This window comes from Haliotis rufescens, unplaced genomic scaffold (assembly GCF_023055435.1).
Source record: "Haliotis rufescens isolate VD_foot unplaced genomic scaffold, xgHalRufe1.0.p SCAF_6, whole genome shotgun sequence".
In the NCBI taxonomy this organism is placed as follows: Eukaryota; Metazoa; Mollusca; class Gastropoda; order Lepetellida; family Haliotidae; genus Haliotis; species Haliotis rufescens.
In genome coordinates, this window is record NW_025964334.1 from 46,441,977 (window position 1) to 46,464,757 (window position 22,781).

The 22,781-nt window shown below is 40.2% G+C and overlaps 1 protein-coding gene across 5 annotated transcripts; it reads right to left on the minus strand.

The window, feature by feature from the left end:
* Positions 1-4,371: 4,371 nt before the first annotated feature.
* On the minus strand, positions 4,372-22,545 carry LOC124142903 (zinc finger CCCH domain-containing protein 4-like). Of its 5 annotated transcripts, XM_046511612.2 has the most exons (16): positions 21,141-21,721; positions 19,511-20,040; positions 18,871-19,067; positions 18,444-18,703; positions 18,005-18,074; positions 17,439-17,603; positions 17,050-17,161; positions 16,368-16,477; positions 15,662-15,707; positions 11,963-12,095; positions 10,553-11,847; positions 10,214-10,381; positions 9,012-9,109; positions 8,717-8,877; positions 6,919-7,946; positions 4,372-6,885 (listed from the first exon to the last, which is right to left on the minus strand). In XM_046511612.2, the coding sequence occupies exons 2-16, from the start codon at positions 19,989-19,991 to the stop codon at positions 5,918-5,920; spliced, it is 5,292 nt and encodes a 1,763-aa protein (XP_046367568.2). In that variant the 5' UTR covers positions 19,992-20,040; positions 21,141-21,721; the 3' UTR covers positions 4,372-5,917. The 5 variants fall into 5 exon arrangements, with proteins under 5 accessions (XP_046367568.2, XP_046367566.2, XP_046367565.2 ...); XM_046511610.2 differs by lacking the exon at positions 21,141-21,721 and adding an exon at positions 22,491-22,545 and having other exon boundaries at positions 4,372-7,946; XM_046511609.2 differs by lacking the exon at positions 21,141-21,721 and adding an exon at positions 22,138-22,484 and having other exon boundaries at positions 4,372-7,946.
* Positions 22,546-22,781: the final 236 nt, after the last annotated feature.

The following is a 22,781-nucleotide window of genomic DNA, read 5'->3' on the forward strand; positions in this document are numbered from 1 at the left end:
TTGCCCAAGCCTGATACCTCTTTAACACAGTGATGACTGAAACTTGCTATAAACAACAAATTCTCTTCACTTTGATGACGACTGAGTTTGCTAAGTTGCTTCATCTGCCTTGATGGTAGCAGATCAGGATCCATCAAATACCATGTTCTTACCACTGACTTCATTGGTGGCATGGGTAAAGCTATTCAGTGCAATATTTAGTCATTCAGATTTTACATCAGGCAGCTTGGTCTGCCAAACTTATAAATCTCCATGTTTTGTTGGTGTTACTGTCTACAGTGTATACATGGTACTGTTTATTCAGAAGTGCCTCCATAGCAGAAATGTAGCTTATAGTTGTGTTGGACACATATCCCTTCCACTACAATCATGTACAGCAGAATCTTCTTAATCTGGACTACCATTTGTAGTGAAATTGTCCCGATGAATAAATTTCCAGATTAACAAATCCTGGAGGTAGAGTACTGATGCTGTATGTATATATAGAAGTTCTTATTCCATCATCGAGGAGGCAAGCTTTTAGGCAGTTGTCTCCTGGGAGAAACGGACAAGTTACACATTGTGAAGAAGTCTAGGACATTTCTGTCGCTGATGTTACTATTTTGCCCCTCAATATGTCAGGTGTATGTAAAAAGAAACTACCGTATTCGACGTAATTAGGGCCCATGGCGCTCTCAAATTAGTAATAGGGGGCTAGGAGTTGAAAGATAGATATCATGGTTTATGCTGACAGCCTGAAATGTTTATAAACAACAGGAATATTTTTCCAGAATTTAATTGCCCATAGTTAAGGGTGCATATATCACACGAGTGCATATTATACATGAATAAATAAGTCTTGTGTACATTGATCAGTCGGAAGGGGTGCGAATTGGGATTGTTCACTAGCCAATAATATATCAGCAAATATTGCCGTGGGCGCCTATTACGTCGAATACAGTATTCCTCAAGATGACATCAAATCAAAATAGCTTCAGCACATAATGCCATTTGTCATTGTCAGAAGTGATCTTAAGTACCTTGACCTGTACATTACCTGTGTAGCTTGAGTTAAATGATGTTATTGATCAGTTTCTAATTGATGATTCATGAATGAATTTGCAGTCTTGTGCTTTAGATGTCCTATTTTACAATGATGCTGAGCATTGAACGAATTCCTTGATTTTATTTATTCCCATTTAGCACACTGAAATCCCACCTTAAAGTAGCATTTACTAAATTTGTTGTTTGATCTGAATGCATGTAACTGTAAATAAGACAGTGTGGTTACGCTGGGTTAGTTGTGTGACAGTGCTGGAAATGCTTGTTTAAATGGGCGTTAAAATGTACGAGTTCCAATCTTGACATTACAGAAAGATTACATACCAAGTAATCTGGTGATCTGAGGTTGTTCTGTACTGAAACAAGATGGAAACATAATTTCGATGTTTTTCCCTATATTTAGAGAAAAAGAAATTAAGGAAGTGTTTTAGTTTTAGTGTTTTCAATTTCAATATTATGACAGCATAATTTATCACTGAAAATCAGAGAATAGAAGCTTTATCATTTCTTTGAAATCATTTGCAAACGGCATTGCATTTGCAAGCTGTGTAAGTTATATTTTTTCAGAGCACACAGAGAAGTTCTGCAATGTTTTAACAAACAATGTTTTCAAGCTAATTTTCCAATTTATGAGCACTTGGTGCCAAATATTGACCATGATCCAATAAAATCCTCACCCAAATAGTGTCTTTTTTTATTAGTTTAGGATTGAGCACTTGTTTTGTGAAGTCCTCCCACTAAAGCCGTGGTGGGGTAGCAAAGTCCTGGGTACAATGTGTGAATCCACTGTTGATGGTTTTTCTCTCCCCCCCGCCCCCCAATGGCTAGGACAGTGCTACTAACGAACTGGCAACAAAGAAAGTAGCAGGGAGGAAAATGAAAAGAATAAATGACAAATGAACCTGATTGTCAAAACTGTCAAAATCTACTGATTTCCTCACAGTTTGATGATTTAAATGGTCCCTATTGCCGGACAACATGTCATCTTGTGGGCATGCTAGCACCAACCTACATTGGGGGTTGTGGGGATTGGGGTGGTGAGACCTTATGGACATCTGTTAGTGTGCCGCCACTGACCTACATAAAGGGCATGTGTTGGGATCTTATAGACAACATCTGTCATTATGCTATCACTGACTTACATAAAGGGGGGATGTGTTGGGACAATATCTGTCAGTATGCTGCCACTGACCTACATAAAGGGCATGTGTTGGGACAATATGGACAACATCTGTCAGTATGCTATCAGTGACCTACATAAAGGGCATGTGTTGGGACAATATGGACAACATGTCAGTATGCTGTCACTGACCTACATAAAGGACATGTGTTTGGACCTTATAGACAATATCAGTCAGTATGCTGCCACTGACCTACATAAAGGGCATGTGTTGGGACAATATCTGTCAGTATGCTGCCACTGACCTACATACAGGGCATGTGTTGGGACAATATCAGTCAATGTGTTGCCACTGACCTACATAAAGGACGTGTTTGGACAACATCTGTCAGTATGCTGCCACTGACCTACATAAAGGGCATGTGTTGGGACCTTATGGACAACATCTGTCAGTATGCTATCACTGACCTACATATAGGGCATGTGTTGGGACAATATGGACAACATCTGTCAGTATGCTATCACTGACCTACATATAGGGCATGTGTTGGGACAACATCTGTCAGTATGCTGCCACTGACCTACATAAATGGGAGATGTGTTGGGAACATATGGACAAAATCTGTCAGTATGCTATCACTGACCTACATATAGGGCATGTATTGGGACAATATGGACAACATCTGTCAGTATGCTATCACTGACCTACATATAGGGCATGTGTTGGGACAATATGGACAACATCTGTCAGTATGCTATCACTGACCTACATATAGGGCATGTGTTGGGACAATATGGACAACATCTGTCAGTATGCTATCACTGACCTACATAAAGGGTGTGTGTGTTGGGACCATATTGATAACATCTGTCAGTATGCTGTCACTGACCTACATAAAGGGCATGTGTTGGGACAATATGGACAAGATCTGTCAGTATGCTGCCACTGACCTACATAAAGGGGAGATGTGTTGGGAACATATGGACAAAATCTGTTAGTATGCTGCAACTGAATACATAAAGGGCATGTGTTGGGACAATATGGACAACATCTGTCAGTATGCTGCCACTGACCTACATAAAGGGGGGGGGGGGGGGATGTGTTGGGACCATATGGACAATATCTGTCAGTATGCTATCACTGACTTACATAAAGGGCATGTGTTGGGACAATATGGACAACATCTGTCAGTATGCTGTCACTGACTTACATAAAGGGTGTGTGTGTTGGGACCATATTGATAACATCTGTCAGTATGCTGTCACTGACCTACATAAAGGGCATGTGTTGGGACAATATCTGTCAGTATGCTATCACTGACCTACATATAGGGCATGTGTTGGGACAACATGGACAACATCTGTCAGTATGCTATCACTGACCTACATATAGGGCATGTGTTGGGACAATATGGACAACATCTGTCAGTATGCTGTCACTGACTTACATAAAGGGCATGTGTTGGGACAATATGGACAACATCTGTCAGTATGCTGCCACTGACCTACATAAAGGGCATGTGTTGGGACAATATGGACAACATCTGTCAGTATGCTGTCACTGACTTACATAAAGGGCATGTGTTGGGACAATATGGACAACATCTGTCTGTATGCTGCCACTGACCTACATAAAGGGTGTGTGTGTTGGGACCATATTGATAACATCTGTCAGTATGCTGTCACTGACCTACATAAAGGGCATGTGTTGGGACAATATGGACAACATCTGTCAGTATGCTGTCACTGACTTACATAAAGGGCATGTGTTTGGACAATATGGACAACATCTGTCAGTATGCTGCCGCCACTGTTTTGACATTTCCACTAAAACCTCCAGGTTGAAGAAACCGTTCTTTTTCATCCAGAGTACACGCTACTTGAAGATACACATTGGTATCCAATCAGAAATCTTTCAGACAGTAATGAGAGGTATCTATTGGCTGAATCTAGGACTTGACAGCATGTCACATGTTATTATATCCAAATATAAGGATGGCAGAGGTTCTGAGTAATAAAAGTACTGCACTAGTTTTACCTGTATTTCAATAGTGTTCTTACTATCACAATTGTATACAATATTCTGATAGTAAAATTTGTCCCAATGCCTTTCTAGCAACTTTCAAAATAATTACCTGTTTCCATTTATTATTTGATGTGTTCATCCCTTATGACGAACCAAAGGCTACTAATCATCACAGGAGAAAAAGTATATTTTGTTAAAATTTATTCTTCGCCAAACTTACACATTGAAAGCTGGCATTTTGTGACATGCAGATGAACAAGTTTAAAATGTTCATTGTGACATTGGCACATCTGTACATAACAACTGAGTATTTACAAATGTAATATATAAATACACTAAGCACCTTTTCTGTGTACTCTACTGACTTCACAACACAGTTCCTCACAGAAACATCTACTGCAGTCTCAACATTTCACTTCCATACACTACTATCAGTCTCTGTCAAGCTCCAACACTTTGAAATATGAAGGTTCCATTCAGTTCTTTGAGCAACATGAATTTCTGGTCTAGGTTCCATAGGGAATATTGTCTTAAGAATAAACTTAACTATGCTTGATAACATGCTTCTAAGAAACCTTTCAGACACCTGACTCAAGAAAGAAAACATCAAATATATAACCATTTGTTAAGCACCTACTGGTGTTCTTGGGCTTTGTAAATGACATAAATCTATTTAGAATTGTAAGATACATCTGGATTTAGGATTCATTTTTAAAACATATTACTTGGATTGAGATCAAATACATTTCATGACTTATTAATCTTATCCACTAATAATTTTATATGAGGGCAAGCACATCAAAATAACCATTTTCAGAGAAGTGCAAGGGATAAATAATGGATGAGAAACATGTTGCCCTTTCTAGAACAGCAACAGGTGCACATTTACAAATTGTCATGGAATCACATGCATACTGACACACACTATTTACTTCTCACTTGAATCATGCATCAATTATCCAATTCATACCATCTGCCCATTAAACTCCAGGAGGAATTCAGAATCAACATGATTCAATAACATTTATCAAGTATCTCCTTGCATAGTTACACAGAAGGTTGATACATATATATCAACCCAAAGCCCTATTCATATGCAAGTTGAGACAGCACACAGACTTCATTTACACACTATCATTCATAACACACACAACCACTGGAATATATTCAGAATGTACGAAACTATCATATCTCAGGTACACAGACAACACAACGCAGCACTATGCTCCTCTTATAAGAAAAAGTATATCCAAATAAATATGTCACAGCTACTGTGGCGGCCCCCAGACATTTGGCCATATCTATGTAAGTACAATGTCCTGTTTATGACTTGACAAAGGCTACATTGAGAGAACAGAAAGCTTGTATCAATGGCTGAGTGATGAAAGACATCAGGATTTACACTTAAGCTCATCTAACTTTCTCTTATTTTCATTAATATTTCATTAACAAGAAAAGAGCTCTCAGCGGTTCACATTATCACAATGTTTCATGTACACACAATTTCTAATTACAAACTCTGACAAAGACGAAACACACAGTGGAGTGGAGACTTCCTATTGACAACACTGGCCTTATAGATCCTTAAACTGAACACAATGTGGACTTCAAATCTACAGAAAGATTTGTGATGCTTTTGTCATGTGATGAATGCTTTATGATGGAAATAAAGTGTGAACAGGTGGTGATTGCACATGACCAAAAGAAAGGAAGTGAAGGGCAGCAAGACGCTAACAGAAAGGGGAAGCTGTAGGATCTATAGACTTGAACAGATCTTTGAGAGGGGGCTCATTGGGCATGGGGACATGGGGTGGTATCATCAAATCAGCAACACCTGGTGTCACTAGATCTGGCCCCCCAGGTTGGTTGGGGAGGTCTGGCGGTGGTGTTGATGATTGCCTGGCCTGGGGGCCAGATGGAGCTGCAGTACCCCCTGGAGAATTGTTACTAGTCCTTGCCCAGTTCCCACCTTTGTTGGGTGGTTTAGTTTGATTAGAACTTTGTCTATTATAACTATTGTAACCTGAACTGTCATCTGACTTGGAATCCTCCATTCCTAATGGAGAACTGTATTCCATACTACTTTTTCTTTGACCAGTAAACTTTTTCACAAGAATCCCCTTCTCAGTGGTATCAGAAGCTGGCTTCCTCTTGAATCTTGGATCATTTCTATAGTCAAACCTTTTCGCAGACTGATCTGACTGAGAGTCAGACATGCCAGATTCTGATTCACTAGTATCAGCAGTTTCCATGTTAGAATTTCTAGGGTCTGTTAATTTTGGAGGTTCTAATAATGCTGAAGGCATCTTTTGATTCTGTCGAGGATCTAACCTGCTTTCAGAATTAGCACTTCTTGGGTCAGAGTTAGTTCTTTGTAGTCCTTGAGTTCTTGGATCACTACTCAATCTAGTCTCACCCAACAACCGTGGATCATTACCTGCATTCAATCTTGGATCATGTTTGGGTCCAACACCTGTTCTTGGATCAACTACTGATCCAAGACCTGACCTTGGATCTCCCACAGGCCCAATACTGGCATTTGGGTCACCCTGAGGAGGCCCAATACCTGATCTCGGATCACCCTGAGGAGGCCCAATACCTGATCTCGGATCACCCTGAGGAGGCCCAATACCTGATCTCGGATCACCCTGAGGAGGCCCAATACCTGATCTCGGATCACCCTGAGGAGGCCCAATACCTGATCTCGGATCACCCTGAGGAGGCCCAATACCTGATCTTGGATCACCTCCCGACCTTGGATCACTTAAATGGGGATGTTCATTATGCACTCTTTGATCTGCATTCATCCTTGGATCAAATGGCATTCTCTGATCTGGACCCATCCTCGGATCAAATGGCAGTCTAGGTTCAGGGCCCATCCTTGGGCCAAATGGCATTCTTGGCATAAATGGCATTCTATTACCGAATGGTGGCCTTGGTCCTGGTCCTGGTCCCATTCTTTGATCAAATGGCATTCTGACATCGGGTCTTATCCTAGGTTCATTACCTTGGAATGAGCCAGCAGCTCTAGGATCGTTATGTCTCACAGCTCCATCATGACTGTGTTGGCGGGATATATTTCTGGGGTCCTGTCTACCACCTGACTGTGGACCGCTCTGTTCCTGCAGGCGGCCTAGACGAGGATCTTTGACTGGTCTGACTGGTAGGCTGTGAGACATGGGATTGGGAGTAGACTGCACTCTTTGTAAGCGAGGATCACTACCACGAGGGTCCAAAGCCTTTGCAATCTGTTCTGATACAGCCTTTTGCAAACTTGAAAGACTTGGTGGTTGACTTGACTGTTCACTACTGGTATGCACCCTTGGATCTGCACGCCTTAACCTGGGATCTTGTGGTTTTGGAGCAGATGCTTTTTCCTCAATGCTTAAATGGCGTGCTCTTCTAGGATCATTGTTCAAAGGCTTCGGCACACTTAAATCTTTTTCACCATTCTGTGGTGAAGACAAAGGAGGTTTTACTTTTCCTACTCTAGAAATGTATTTTTGCACACGTGGGTCATTCTGGTATGTAGGGTCATTTGGATCAACATTTTGTGGTATTGAATGATATGGTTTCTGACCATTCACACTAAAGTCTTTGATCCTATATGCCATTGAAGTAAGGACTGCTTCTATCACAGGGTAGGAACCATTAACACAATCCTTGTTGGGTTTCACTGACATTGTGTAATCTCGTATTATGTCTTTGGGTGAAGCAGCACCCTTCATACATTCTGTGGAATCATGTCTCTTAGCAGCTCTGAAAGTAAAACAGCACATTGTTAACTGCTTACATGTATCAAGACACAATAAAATCTGGTTATCAAAGAGAATTTCATGTACTATCAACTTAGGGATAACAGAATAAAAGATCATCCAACTTCAATTCTTGCAAATTTTATCTTCATAAAAATACAGAAAGCAAAGAAAAATCTGAAAAATGTTAAATTGTCGAATGAACTTCAAGTCAAATTAAGAGTTTAAGAAAGCCCTGTTGTGAGTTCCGGACGTTCACCGTTTCTGATCTTAGTTACAGAAATGGAAAGATGAATCCAGATTTTCATGCAACATTGTCATGCCTAGTGATAGCATAATGCAGCGAATGTTATATACAATTTATCCAGTTTGTTATTGCTCAATCATATAAATCCATTTGCAAAATACACTAGCCAGCCAGGCTACCATTTCATTTACCTTGACTAGTCCTTACAAAAATATACTAGCCTCATGCTAACAGGGTACCGTAGTTGTGAAAAAGGCCTTGCTAGCAATAAATGCATGTGTGCATTAGAAGTAAGTCATCATGCCTATGTGGCTGCATTTTCAACCTAGCCTTGACACAACCTTATTTGTGTACAGGTCCCTGTGACATATATTGCTAAAACACAGAATTCCTTTTTCAACTTACATAACTCCTACACTATAACACAAATGTAGCATAAAGACCACTGGAAATGAAGTGTCATTGACACACACAACCTATTTCAATATTACCCTGAACAAACTAGTGTACAACACTGGGATATTTACCTTGGTTTGACACTGTCACTGACACCAGGGGGCGTTGACTGTGCCTTGTCTGGGATCGGCGGAGCCTGGTTCTTGATGGACTGAATCATCTGCATGATGTTGAAAGTGGATGCTGTGGGCGTGCTGCCTGGTTGGGGTGAACTGTGTGGTTGAGCCACAGGCTGAAGCAACACAAACACAAACATTCATCAAGATGTTTCAACTGTAATTCAAATGGAATATGCATCATGATTGAAGTTCACGATTCAATTTCAGAAGTCATGCTTCAGGAACAAAAAAAAAGCTGCTTGTGTACCTGTTTGCTGAGATTCTTCAAGACGTCCATCAATTTAGGTCCCCCTTCTAGATCCTCATCACTGGAGTACCAGTCGTCATCTTCAGCATCCTGGGAACCTGGAGAATCAGATGTACAGTCAAGTCCTGTTAATTCAACATGGTTGGTTGCATATGATTATGTCAGATTAACGAGTATGTCGAATAAACGAATTTAAGTTGTACCAACGTTCAGGATCGAAAATCGGACAATTACACGACAGATAACGATACAAACACGAAATAAAAAAAAGGAAAAAGAAATAATGATATTGTTATTACATTGTTAGCGAAATATGTTTTCTAATCATGCAACCTCTAAAGCTTAACACAAAACTACTGTTGACTGATTCAAAATACTTTTGAAAGAATAGTCGGAAATGGAAGTCGCAAGTTTGAAACTAGTGCCAGAAATCTCAAGAAAGCAGCTTTCTATGTGGCCAATGTAGACTTCCTGTTTGTCATTACATTAGTCGGTCAAAGATCGCGGAAGGTCATTATGACGTGTCCTGTAATGGGATGTCCTCAGTGGTAGCTGGAACATGTATCTGATTTTTATGAGATTCGAGTAATCAAAGCATGGATTTGTTATAATCCTGTTTTGTTATTTAAAGCAATAATTTATTGTTAAACATGCTTATCTCTGCAACCGTTGCAATATGCAGCTACTTACTGACTCGTCTTGCATCAAAACACGGGCTGTGTACTCGCGGGCAGATGACCACAGAGCATACTGATCACCGTGTCAGATTAATGAGACTGATTTCAGTTATTCATTGCAAATTAGGTGTGTCAGAGTCAGTTCCCATAATTTGTATCGGATAAAGAGGATTAACGAGCCATGAATATATACAGCATCATCGAGAGCTGAATGAACTTATGGCGAACTCACCACTGATTCATGATGTATACTTCTCAGATCAAGACGTACTTAATGGCTATTGAAATATTCTAACCTAACTACTGGCTTGATGACATACAGCTGAAAACAATTGTTTCAATATCTTGCCTTATATCTAGTCATGTTGTCTTTACAATGTTTACATTTCAACCTAGTCAGTAAAGACCAACTGTGCCTGCATTAATTAACATTTTCTATATGTGTCATTCCAAACTAGTTCTTGCAAAAATTGATCATCATTATAAATACTAATTTTCTCATCGGGTTCATCTTGTGAAACTTACCTTTAGCTGCACTTGGATCATCGCTTGTCTCAGTTGTCTCCCCTTGTTCACTCAGAGCATTGTCCTGCTGATGCTGCCTTATTCGCATGAACAAATTCCGTTGGGTGGGAGGTAAGTGACTTGGAATTTCCATCTCAATGGCCTTGTCACCATCATTTTCACCAGCACCTGAAGACAAAACTTTAAATACATAATCATCATTGCATCACTTCTTATGTCATCTGATTTTTTCTTTTGTCAATGCATCAAGTCAAGCATGGGTTGTATGAAACAGTTGCGCTAAACTGTTTTATCAGGTCAACAGAGGATTCTGGTTGAGACATGACAGAATATTCTCACCTTGTTCTTCAGAGGTTTCTTGTGTATCTTCACTACTCTGAGCCTGATCTTGAGGTTCACATTCTTCTTTTTCAGTTTCATTTGTTTTAGTATGTGCAATTTTACTGGAATCTTTACTTGAAATTGGACTTTCGGGATCCTTGATGTCCTCTGGTTTAACTGATCTTCCATCTCTATGAGCTGAAGGACTAGATATTGTGTCACTGGCATGTTTTGGAGATGTTTTGGGGTCTGCAATTGACACTCTTGGATCTCTACTTCTTCGTGGATCTGCAGCTATCATTCTAGGTTCTTCTTTGACTTTAACCTCAGATTCATGTGGTGGACTTCTTGGATCACTTACTGATTGATTGTCTTGTTGTTCAGATGAAGCACTGCGAGGGTCTCTGGTAGTCTGAGCTTTGGCTCTAGGATCTCTTGCTAGGAATGGCACATTTCTTGACTCTTGAGGCTGACTTCTAGCCTCCCAAGAGTCCTTTGGAGGACCATCTGCATCGAAAGGTCCCCTGGGATCAGGCAATAGAGGTCTCTGGTTTCTTTGACCCAATTCTCTTTGTTCCATAGGATCTTTGTTCTGATTTCTTGGATCTGCCTGACCACTAGGACCCATATTTTGAGATCTTGGACCTCTTGGATCATTCCCCCGCGGATCTCTAGAATCAATGGGCATACCCCTAGAGTCCAATCCTGGTTGTGGACCTCTTGGATCCATCCCTGGTGGTGGCCCTCTCAGATCCATTCCTTGGGGTGGACCCCTTGGATCCATTCCATGATGTGGACCTCGAGGATCCACACCTGGTGGTCTTCGTGGGTCTATTCCTTGCGATCTTGGATCTCTAGGATCCATGTGTGGTCCTCTTAGGTCCATACCTTGTGCTCGTGGATCTCTTGGATCAAAAGGAGGACCTCCTTGAGCTCTTGGGTCACGAGGATCCATCATTGGTCCTCTCCCTGGGGGTCCATTATCATGGAAATTTGGTCCAGGGCCTCGCATATCAGGAGGCCCTCCAGGGCCCCTAGGACCCCTAAGATCCATAAATAGTCCTCTGGGTCCTGGACCCATTCCTGGACCTTGTATTCTGGGTCCTTGCATACCAGGGGGAGGTCCTTGGTTCGGTCCAGGAGCACCTGCTCTAACCACCACTTCTGGTGGTGCACCCCTCAATATTGCACCAATCATGTTGAGAACTGGAGGAACTGAGGCATGTTGCTGGGGAGGTGGGAGATTAACAGGAGGTGGTCCTGGGCCAGGGGCTTGTGGTGGTGTATTTGCGTCTTGATAGAAACCACTCGGTCTGAAAAATACCAAGTACCAAATGCATAAAACATTTCAGTATGCCATACAATAGAAAACATTTAGCTCACAACTTAAGCAATGAAAACTAAATTAAAAAAGAAATTTTTGCTCACCTTATGGACGGCGAAGCTGGGGTGGGTTTCCGTGGACTGGGATTCTGTCCTGGAGGAAACACCTGAATATCAAACAGAGATGGGATCTTCTTTGTTGGGTCTCCTCCTTCCAAGAGGTGGCGTGGTGGAGAACCTACAAAATAATCAGGGCTCATATACTGACAGAACTTGCAAGCCAATATAAACTAGAATTAGTAAAATCTAAATATTTCTTACATTTGCATACTTAAACTGCATTATTCCTTAATGCATTTACTGCTTACGTTACGACAAAGAAGACAGGGCCTCATGACGGTCCTGGGTGAAAAAAAGAAATGCTGTTTCTGACCCAAGTCCACTTTTTACTTTACAGGATCACAGCCGGAGTCATTTGACAGGTTGTGATGTCACATCCAATTCATATTACTGCCTGTCACCCGAGCTACCAGAAAGAGTTTCTGAAGCTATAGTGGGGAGGCAAGTCTGCAACAGGGGGGTGTCTTTAAACGTAGTAATGCAGGATAAGTATACAAATGTAAAACATATTTAGATTTTACTAAATATTTTACTTATCCTGCATAACTCCTCAATGCATCTGCATCGGACGGTATAGTGGTGGGTATACTTTACAAACCTGAATAATAAAGAACCCTTCAAACATCAAGTTATCAAGGAACCCACAAGGCGGAAAAAACAAAAACACTGGACGGTAGGGCTGGTTAAATCTCTTTTACAGACGGAACATGAGAATTGAGTCCATGTAAACAACCAGTAAAATGGAAGATTAGTGTAAGCTAAAATCTTTTCATACATAAAATCTTCCCACCGGGCGTATCATAGAGAGTACTGCGCAGGAAGGGAATACTGGCTCTGGACAGGACTAGTTCATTATTTGCATTTGGGGTTGGTTACCTGCTGGGCTACTGCCAGAGGGCCAAAACTATGAACGCCGTCACCTTCTTCGAGTGCCACATCGCAAAGATATGGCTGGCAAAAACTGTGTCTGTTGGATTTTAATAGAAGATGTTACTTCCTTGGATAATTCAAAGGGAGTGGAGCTGTGGTCAATAGTGGAAGTACCTCTACGTCTAGATGATAACCGTGACGTAGTACGTTGAGAACGAAATCATCCTTGAGGATGCTCTAGTTCTTCCAGAACCAATTTAGTCTCCTGCCTACGGAGGAGTCGACAATTGGGACAGCTGGGGGCGGGAGTTTCCAGTCATGACTGTCCAACACTTCAGTGTTTACCCCTCTTATCACCTCCCCTGTCCTGGTTTTCCTCTGCCATGCCCTTTAGTTTGAAAGGAATCCTGGTCTTGGCCTTCCTTGAGAGACACGCGTCTAGACTTATAATTGATGATGTGGTCAATCTGACGCTGTTGGAAGTCCACTATAGTTTGGAAATGATCGGTTAGTGTTGTCCTCTGATCGATCCTGCTCTACCGCACATGTTGACAATGCTAGTGCTGACAAAGGTTTCAATACCCGTCTGATTTCTGTTTCAATAAACACAAATCTGGTATCCTGAACCTTAAGGGTGGTTGGCCTTGACTATGAGCTTGGTCTGCTACCGAAAACGCATGGATGGGAAACTCATCCTTCCTAAACTTGAGTGGCTTAAATGACAGCGCAAGTGTGAGCTTGGAGAAGTCTTCGTACACCGGAATTGATGTAGGATGCCACCATAGTGTCCTCTTTTTATCCACTCCATTACCAAGGGAGGGCGCCAGTGACACGAGACCCAATTGGGTACTTGTGCTAAGCCGCTAATCCTATTTCATTCTACCGAGGTATCGCCATCTTCGCCATTTAACGAGTCAGAACGATTTGGCGCCTTGACGGCAATCTGCTTCTCCTCCGGTGCGTAGTGCTACCTCTGACAGAGGGACAGGATGATCGGCCTGGTGATTGGGAGTCATGCGCCAATGTCCATGCTGGCGTACTAGCGCTGCCCAGTGATGAATGCGCAACAGGCATATTGTAGATGATAGGTGCCGGAGTAGGCGCTAAGCCTTGTGTCATAGTTGTAGCTGACGCAGGCAAGGGTCCACATAGGCGTAGGCTCAGGATACAGGCGAGCCATAGACTCCTGCCATATTGACTACATGAAGTTTTGCAAAGAATTAGTGTTCTGGAACAGTCTTGATGCCTGAGCGTACATCTGCTGCACTGGATAAGTTGTTGGAACAGCGCTAAGCTGATCATGTGTCGCCTGTGTAACATTGTACACTGTATGCCCTTGGGCTGATGTCATTGTAGAGGGGCTTGGGTAGTAGGCAGGCTCTGCGCTCGGCGCAGGTCCCTGAGATGCAATGCTCATCGGTGCTGACTGGATCATGGCATCTTGAGACGCTGACGCCGGCATTGCAAATCTAGAACAGCTGGATGTCTCAGGCGGCTGAAAATTTGGAGCAGTTACGATACTCACAATCTCCTCCGGTATTGTTGATTTCAGCGGAGGATGCAGTCACAGTGATGGGAGCCCTATTACCCATTGCTGATAATGGCTGTGTGGTAATGACAGAAACATGTCCGTTGCTATCTGGCGATTGTGACATCTTCCTCGCCACACGACAGGATTGATGCGAAATTCTTTTGTGAGTAACCTGCCTATATATTGTAAAACTCGCTGGGGAGAGAGTTACACAAAAATTACATTTAGAGTTTGGCGAGCAAATTTGTGTGCATGCCAAACAACCTGGATGAGGATCTTTGGAAGATTTTTTTCCACGACAATTAGTACAAGCGCAAGCATAAGTTATGCAATAAAGAATTGTTGATGAAACAGGAAGAGTGCCATAGAATTAAACAATATTTTTTAAGAGTTGAAAGTGTATACAGCATTGATATACGCAACTCAATATAACGTCAAAGCTTCTATTACACACATGAATATGTTATACATACGTAGCTAAGAATTGTAAACAATTTGACTACCTTAGCAGGCAAACAATTGTAACACAAATTCAAAATGCAAATTCAAACAAGCATGTTGTGGGAAATAACCTAAATATTCCACATAAAACCACACAACATGGTGAAAGTAATATGAAAGGAATACATCACCCATCGCAGATCAATTTTAGAATTATAGACAAAAACTGAAGGTCTAAATTAATCCAATTTGATGAGCTTCGCTGGGACATGTCCTTGCTGTAGCACGAGAGGCAGTGATGTGAAGAGGGTGACTTGTCATCAAGGTCACATGACAGCGGCGATGGTCCGTATAAAAGTGGGATTTGGAATCAACAACATCTTTATTTCTTCACCCAAGACCATCGCTGTTGCGCTGTCTTCTTGTTGTCGTGAGGTAAGCAGTGAATGCATTAAGGAGTAATGCAGGATACATAAAAAATTAGAAAAATAGCAAAAGGCACCAGTGAAGCTGATGAGCAATGCATATGACAAGTTTCGGGCAGACAGGGCGCTGGAACAATCATTTAAATTGCGCAGCACAAAAATCACTGGTAAGCTATTTCCTTTTGGTGATTTTTTGTCGTCTGTTTTAAATTATTTCCATTTTTCAAATTTGGTTTTTATCAAGCATTTATCATTAAGCATGCCCTAAAGTATTAAACTCTGCAATGTTGCTATGTTATCTTAGCAAGTCCTTTACAATGCAATGTTTCCATACCTTTCTTATGGTATTATATATCTCAAAAATAAACACAAGAAGACACAGCTTAAATTTCTAAATGAATATTAACATAAACTTACCAAGTAAACAAGGTCTTGGCTTATCAGGTTCGTCGCCATGTAATATCTGGAAAAGGAGATTTGGTATGTAACGACAGTAACACAAACACTATCTTTCAAAATTATGCAGAGGAGTGTTAGCATTTTATGCAAAAATATAAACAGGCCATTCCCTGTCTTTTCCTGAATGCCTAGAAAATCTCAGAGCACCATGTAATTTATGTATGCACTTCAGATCTAATGTCACATCAGGTTTTGTTGGAAGACTTTTGGCATACAAAAGTAGCATGGCAGCAGGCCACAAACCCTCAAAGCAGCCAATGAAGAATCAGTCTGTGACTACAGTGGCAGATCCAGAGGGCGTTCCTGGGGTGGCCACCCCTTTTTTCACATCATTCTGATGACATTTTGTACATGCATTTCCTACTATGATAACATGTTGATTTGATTGTGAAAGTAAAATTATTAATAATGGTTTACATTATAGTGTTTGTGATTTGGGGGGTAGGCTTTTGGGTGGGACATCCCCCCCTTACCATCCCTACCCCCTCAACACACACACACTGAAGTTAAATGGTGGACCCCCTCCCCCTCCCTCCATTCTAAATCTTATTATAATCCTGGATCCCCTCCTATACTAACACCTGTCATAAGCATGTGGTTGAGAAAATAAACTTGTGCTGGTAGCAGTCACTTTAAGAGCAGCCCCCTGAAGGGCACAACTCACCTTATCAAGCAATGGTCTTGTTTCATCCGTCAGGGGTTCATGGGAAAACTTGCAGTTATCACCCTGGTAACAGTCTGCACCAGTGTGGAAATACTTGCATGGATAATCATGTAACATGTTAAGGAAGACACACTAAACAAGATATGTTGTATGCACTACATCGGCCGTATAGAATAGTTAGGCATGGAATATACACTAATCAAATGTGGTTCCTTATTTGTTTGAAGCTGTCATCATGCACTTTCAACTGTTCTGTGTGATCCTGATAGCACTAGCATTCAGAGAAGAGATTCATAAAACAAATTAACTTGGAAAAGGTCATTTCCCCAAAAGAGGACACTTACATTTGAAATAAGTGGGGAATTTAGATCTTTTGAATTAAATTTTGTCACATGACGAGCATGTTATCAGGATGTTCTACAGCTGTTAGATAGTTTTAACATGTCTAGGATTGTGTTTATCTTAAAACACTGATAACGATGGGCAGACATTAAACCTGTATTTCCTCATGTTTGATTACTATCTCTTCATGTCAAGTCAACTTCTTATTTACTTAGTCACATTATAATCAACATGAATCGTATAACTGTCAAGTGTACTTTAAGCAACGACAGTAAGTGTTATCCTGGCGACATTGGTCTTGGATGAGACTGACACAGAGCACAGAGCACAGAAAGGATATCATGCATGTAGATACAGAAGTCCCCCTTGGAACAGTTTGACTGCAGATAGAACTTGCACACCTCTGGTTTCTTAGGTGGTCGGAAGTCGTGATTGAATGGGCAACCACTTCCCTGCAAAAATAAACATTCGCAGAATGTTAAACATCTGATCATAATACCTCAATTCAAGACTGGTTCTACTTTTTACATGACAAAATATACACTACCATGATATACCAGTGTTTGAAATTGAGGAAGTCCTGGCATTCTCAACGTTTATGTCAGGTCTATCTTTAATTTTTAACATTAAGGTCATGACAAGGATCCCTTGACATTCATGCTAAATTTCAAACACTGCATACTATATATCTGTATTCTTCAATTCACCCATAATTCATAAAAAGGTTACCTTAGCACATTTTCCTTCCATGTAGAACTTGCAATGTGGCCTTTCATGACGAGGTATTTCCAACAGTGGTTTTTTCCTGGGTTGCACCTGGCCCGGATTTTCACCCGATCGTCTGGGAGTTCTACTGATGTGCCCTGCTTTCCTCTTCCTACCATGACCTTGATTCTAACAACACACAAAACACAAGTTTGAAAAAACTTACCTTCTTCACCATGTGTACATGTATACATGGAAAACTAATGAAATGTGAAAAAGATAATAAGCATAGAAATTCACAAGTGAGCAAGATAAAGTTGCTTTACACTACAAAGACGTTCCAGTTATACGACTGCTGCATATAAATAATCTAATCTGGGCTAGTGAAACCTGTGGCTGACAGCATGAGCACAAAAACAACTATCAAGGAATAATGACCTCTATTAGCCCAGTGACTGCTCCATCATTAGTTGACTCATGGTATGGGACATTTAGGACCTATTTTACCTTGGAATCCCAATGAGGAAGATAAGGACCAAATCAAAACAGGAATGCAAATTCTGTATACTGAAGAAAAGTTCTGTTTTTACCTGACTATCAGTTTCCATGTATTCTCCCTCATAACCAGGTGGTGGAACAGGCCTTATTAAGTTATGGCTCCTGAAATGAGGAAGCATGCTGTTAACAGAGATAGCATTCAGACAACTTACCATACCAAAGTAAGAGTTGTTTCCCTTTGGGAAGATATATCGCTGCTTACAAATTTAAGTACATATCAAAGGTTTTTGTTTGTTGTGTACTGCTTAAGGTTGTAATAGTCCAGAAATATGACAGTGACCTGTAAATGATAGACTTGACCAGATAATCCACTGATTGATACTATGAGCAACGATGCACTCCGTTGGGGTACGATGAAGCTATGAACCAAGTCAGGAAGTCTGACCACTCAAGAACTAATCTAACCAAAATTCTTCACCTTCAACATGTCAATAGCATCTAAAGAACACACTATTCAGTAAGAACTCTCACCCGTCTTCGGAGTCTTCATCGTATGAGGGACTGTCGTAAAGTCCTGGAGGGCTGTCATACAAGCGGTCATATTGGCCAGGTGAGCTACGTTTCTTTGATGGACTACGGTTGTGACCTGGACTGTCATATGGTCCAGATGGACTGTCATACCCAGGGCTATCATATGGCCCAGGGGGGGACCTTGACCTCTTGTCGAAGGACATCATGTCTTGATCTTCTGGACGGTCAGGATCTCTGTACTCTCTACCATGTCGTTTCCTCTATCAAAATTATAATGCTTACTTTAAAGATGTTAAGGATAAATGTTTAAGAAAACATAAGGAAAATTTGAAGGTATAAACATCAATAAATCTGTTTTCATTCTTTTATGATTTCTTCTTAACACATTAATACTTGCACTTCTGTATGAAAATAGTTCACATTTTACCTTTTTTTCACGATCTTTCCGATCGTGTCGGTCTTTCTTTGACTTCTTTTTTTTCTTCTTCTCTTTTCGAGCTTTATCTCCTGATTCTTCCTCACACTCCTCATTCCCCTCTCCCAACTCCTTCTCCTCCCCATGATGACGCTCATGTCGGTGACTATGGCGGTGCTCTCGGGATGAACTAGGGGATAATTTAGCTGCTGCAAATATACCATTAGTAGCTACATTAGTCCATCAATGTATATTTACCACATTAGCAAAATGTTAAATGTTTCTTTTCCTTGTTCCAATCCAAAACAACTGATGTAAACACTGTTCTTAAAGTATGGAAGTACGGTAATCAGCACTAGCCAGATAGCCCCTTCCAGTTTTGTAATGTTATTAAAGGTATCCAAAGGGCTAGAAGAATTTCTACAAACACATGCATCCTCATGTTAGCTTGGTATGTCAGGTATATGACACAAAGAGGACTCCTTTCACAATCTATCTCTCTAATAAACCTAGTCATGCCTTGAAACGCTAAATCTGATATTCACTGTTCTTTTTCTTTCCCATTCCTTTGTCATAAAACTATTCAAAATATTGTGTATCACTAAACCCTGTAAATGTATTTGAACTTTAGAAGCATTGTTCAGAATCTCACATTCATTATTTGGATCACTTGACATTTTCTTCGATGGGGGAAGCCTTGCTTCTTCATCATCTTCATCAGCTATTTCTCCATCTTCCAGAATCTCTCCATCTTCTAGGTCCCCAGCATCTTCGTCATCATCATCATCCTCATCATCATGATCATGATCATGACGTCGATGTTTGCGAGAACCTGCCGACCGCTCAGCCATCCTTAATTGATGTCTGCGGAATTTCTTATGTCTATGTGTATGCCTGTGCCCACCTGGGGAGTCATACACACTGTCATTCTCCTTGTTGTCATATTCCAAGCCATTCTTATTGACCTTGCCAGCATTGTCCATCTCTACAGGGTAAGAGTTGTCCCCCTTCCCTCCAAAGAATTCATGTTTCTTTCCATAGTCCTGGCTTACAAAGTCATCTGTCACTGGCTGTGTATCATTATCATCTTCTCCATCACTGGGATCAGGATGTGCCACATCATCTACTTCCATCGTGATGGATTAGTACTCCTGAAAGTCTTTGGATTTCATCTGGTGTTATCTGTGGAAATTTTAAACAATGTTCTTAACTGGGTCCACACAACACAATTTCTCAAATTGTTAATATATATCATATTTTTCAAAATAAAACGTTTTGAGTAAAAAAATAATCTCGATTTAAAAAAAACACACAAACTGTTAAAATATAAATTGAAGCTAATTATGAAAATCAGACCTCTTAAGCTGAAACCAAATGTCAATCCATTGTTTTCCTACAGCAGAAAGCAAAACCAACACTCTAAATACTTGAATAAGGCTTAGAGTGTATGAGTGGGTTTTTATATGCCACAGACAGCAATTTAAATGCTATATCATTGCAGGGTACAATTTCCACCCGTAACCCCTGCCTCTATTTTCTTTAAATTTTGACTATTGGCCGGAAAGCATAAAAAAATATTTATGTTGAAATAGGATTGGGGTTGTCTTGGCCCAGGCAAAATCTGAAGTAAGGATTATGGCCAGAATTGTTTTTCCATGGCAACAATGAGTATTGAGTCTGCATGAGATAAACCAGTGCTTGATAGTATGAGCAAATATACTCATTCCCTATGACAGTTACACAAAATGAACCATGTCTAACAATGGAACAATCCATTATCGCAATCAGCTTTATCAAGAAGCATTGGGTACTTAAAATTAGGACCTATTCTTCCAAAGAATCCCTATGAAGTTTAAATATAGTAATAGCATATATTTATTTTCATTTCAAGCGCGTTTATATTTCTTACAACAACAAAAGAACTTTATATATTCTCACCAAAAAAAATAATGTAATGTTTTAAATGTTCACAGACATATGAACTTCACACTGTGAAGTCAATATTTTTAGTATAAAATTTGCCTCAAACTGAGGCAAATTGAAATTGTATATATAATACCCTGTATCTTATATGTATTTGTAACAATTACATTCTTTATGTCCTAATTTATTTTTATAGTATCAAAATTGTTAATATTAAGCATGTGTATTACTCTAAAGAAATAATGCCTCTTAATATTATGGAGGAAAGTGTAAAGAAATGGCAAATGTACCTGAATGACATTCATTATAAGAAAAACCTGTTACTTGGGTTATTATTTATCAGTTGAAAATACACTTACACAATTCAAACGCCAAAAATATTCAACGGTTTATCTCAAACCTCAAGCTTCGGTCAGTCAGTACGTTTGTTTACAATGTCTTTTGTAACTTTGATGTCCACATCAATGTCTGTGTGTCACAGCATATTATGCAACTTTTCATTCTGAAGGTGTGTGATTACAATGATAGCTGTAAAATGCTGTTGTGCGATTCCAGTTATATACATATCAATCAAAAACCTCAATGGTCAGTTATCTCGTCCGGTAATAAGTTTGGTTGAGCATGGTTGAATTAATGTACGCCATGTCTCTGAGTGCGCGACATTGTTGTGGCAACAGCTGACGAATATATGTCCTTCCCCTTCATGACGTCATAAAATAGGCCATGCGTGAAACGCTATCTAAGCCCGAATTAGTTGAACATCGTGCTTATTACTCGCTGCTGTAAATATGTACTCACTTCAGTAATATGGATATATTATTTTTAAAATGTAATAGAAGCAGTAGCACGAAGTATGGAAAATGTGTATTGTGAAAGGATTTGTCACGTGCGCGCCGAACTACTTCCAGTGGTATTACTACTCGGCTCATGTTCAATGACAAACGGTTTTCTCGTGGAGAGCGGGAGACGTTCTATCACACTTCTGCTGGGAGAAATCAACTTTTATCATTTCCAGAACAATTAAAATTTGTCATTTCAATAGATAACATAAACAAACCTCTTATAAAATCCAATTCACAAAATACAAATACTGCCCTTCCAACAGACTTCGCATGCATCGGTGAAGATATTTGAACAATGTCCATAATCGACATCATACAATATTATCTGTGAGCGCAGAATCATTTACCATACTTTACCAAGTTACATCACTGATTTCATTGCTGATATTTTGTCTGAAATAAGTTCATCTTTCCGTGATAAAAGCAATGTCACTGTGTAAACCCGTTTACGCAGGTGTGGTGGACATGACACGTCTACACCTCATTAGCATAATTTATGCATAAACTTTGTTACCTTCGTTTTCAGTTAAATTGCATCCTTGAATCGAAGTATTACTAGCCTAGGCTTACAAATATTGCCTAGACTTCAGCAGAAGAAGTCTCGTCGAGCTTATCAGGTTAATTCGTCCGATATTGCATGGCCTTATCCGAGTTTCCTTTGTCTGCTAGAAATGGCTTCTCTCTGTGAGGAGCAAAGAGGGGTCGTCTAGCGAGGGAACTTTTATCGGAAAAGGGAAATATACCGGACTACAATAAGTCTCACAGACTTAACACATCAGACATAGATAAGATGAGGAATGACATAAGTTTTCAGCTCCAGACAATGTCCGATTAAGGTGCTTTTTTCCTGCTTTCTTGGTCACATACCATTCCTCATAGAACGCAATATGGCGACGTGATGTCATGAATCACGTGACCTGAAATGTAACTGGAAATAACCCGTTTGGGACATTCTATTTTCATAACAGGGGTGTACAGCTTTTACTTACCCTATCATAAATATGTATTTCGAATATGTGTGACGCTAAAACCCCAAGAAGTTGAGTGTATAAATATAATAATAATATAATTCGAAACGTTTGATATATTTTTTACATATGTGACATATTAGAATACGGTATTTTTCCACAGCACCTCCTTCATAACCTATTTGTAAAT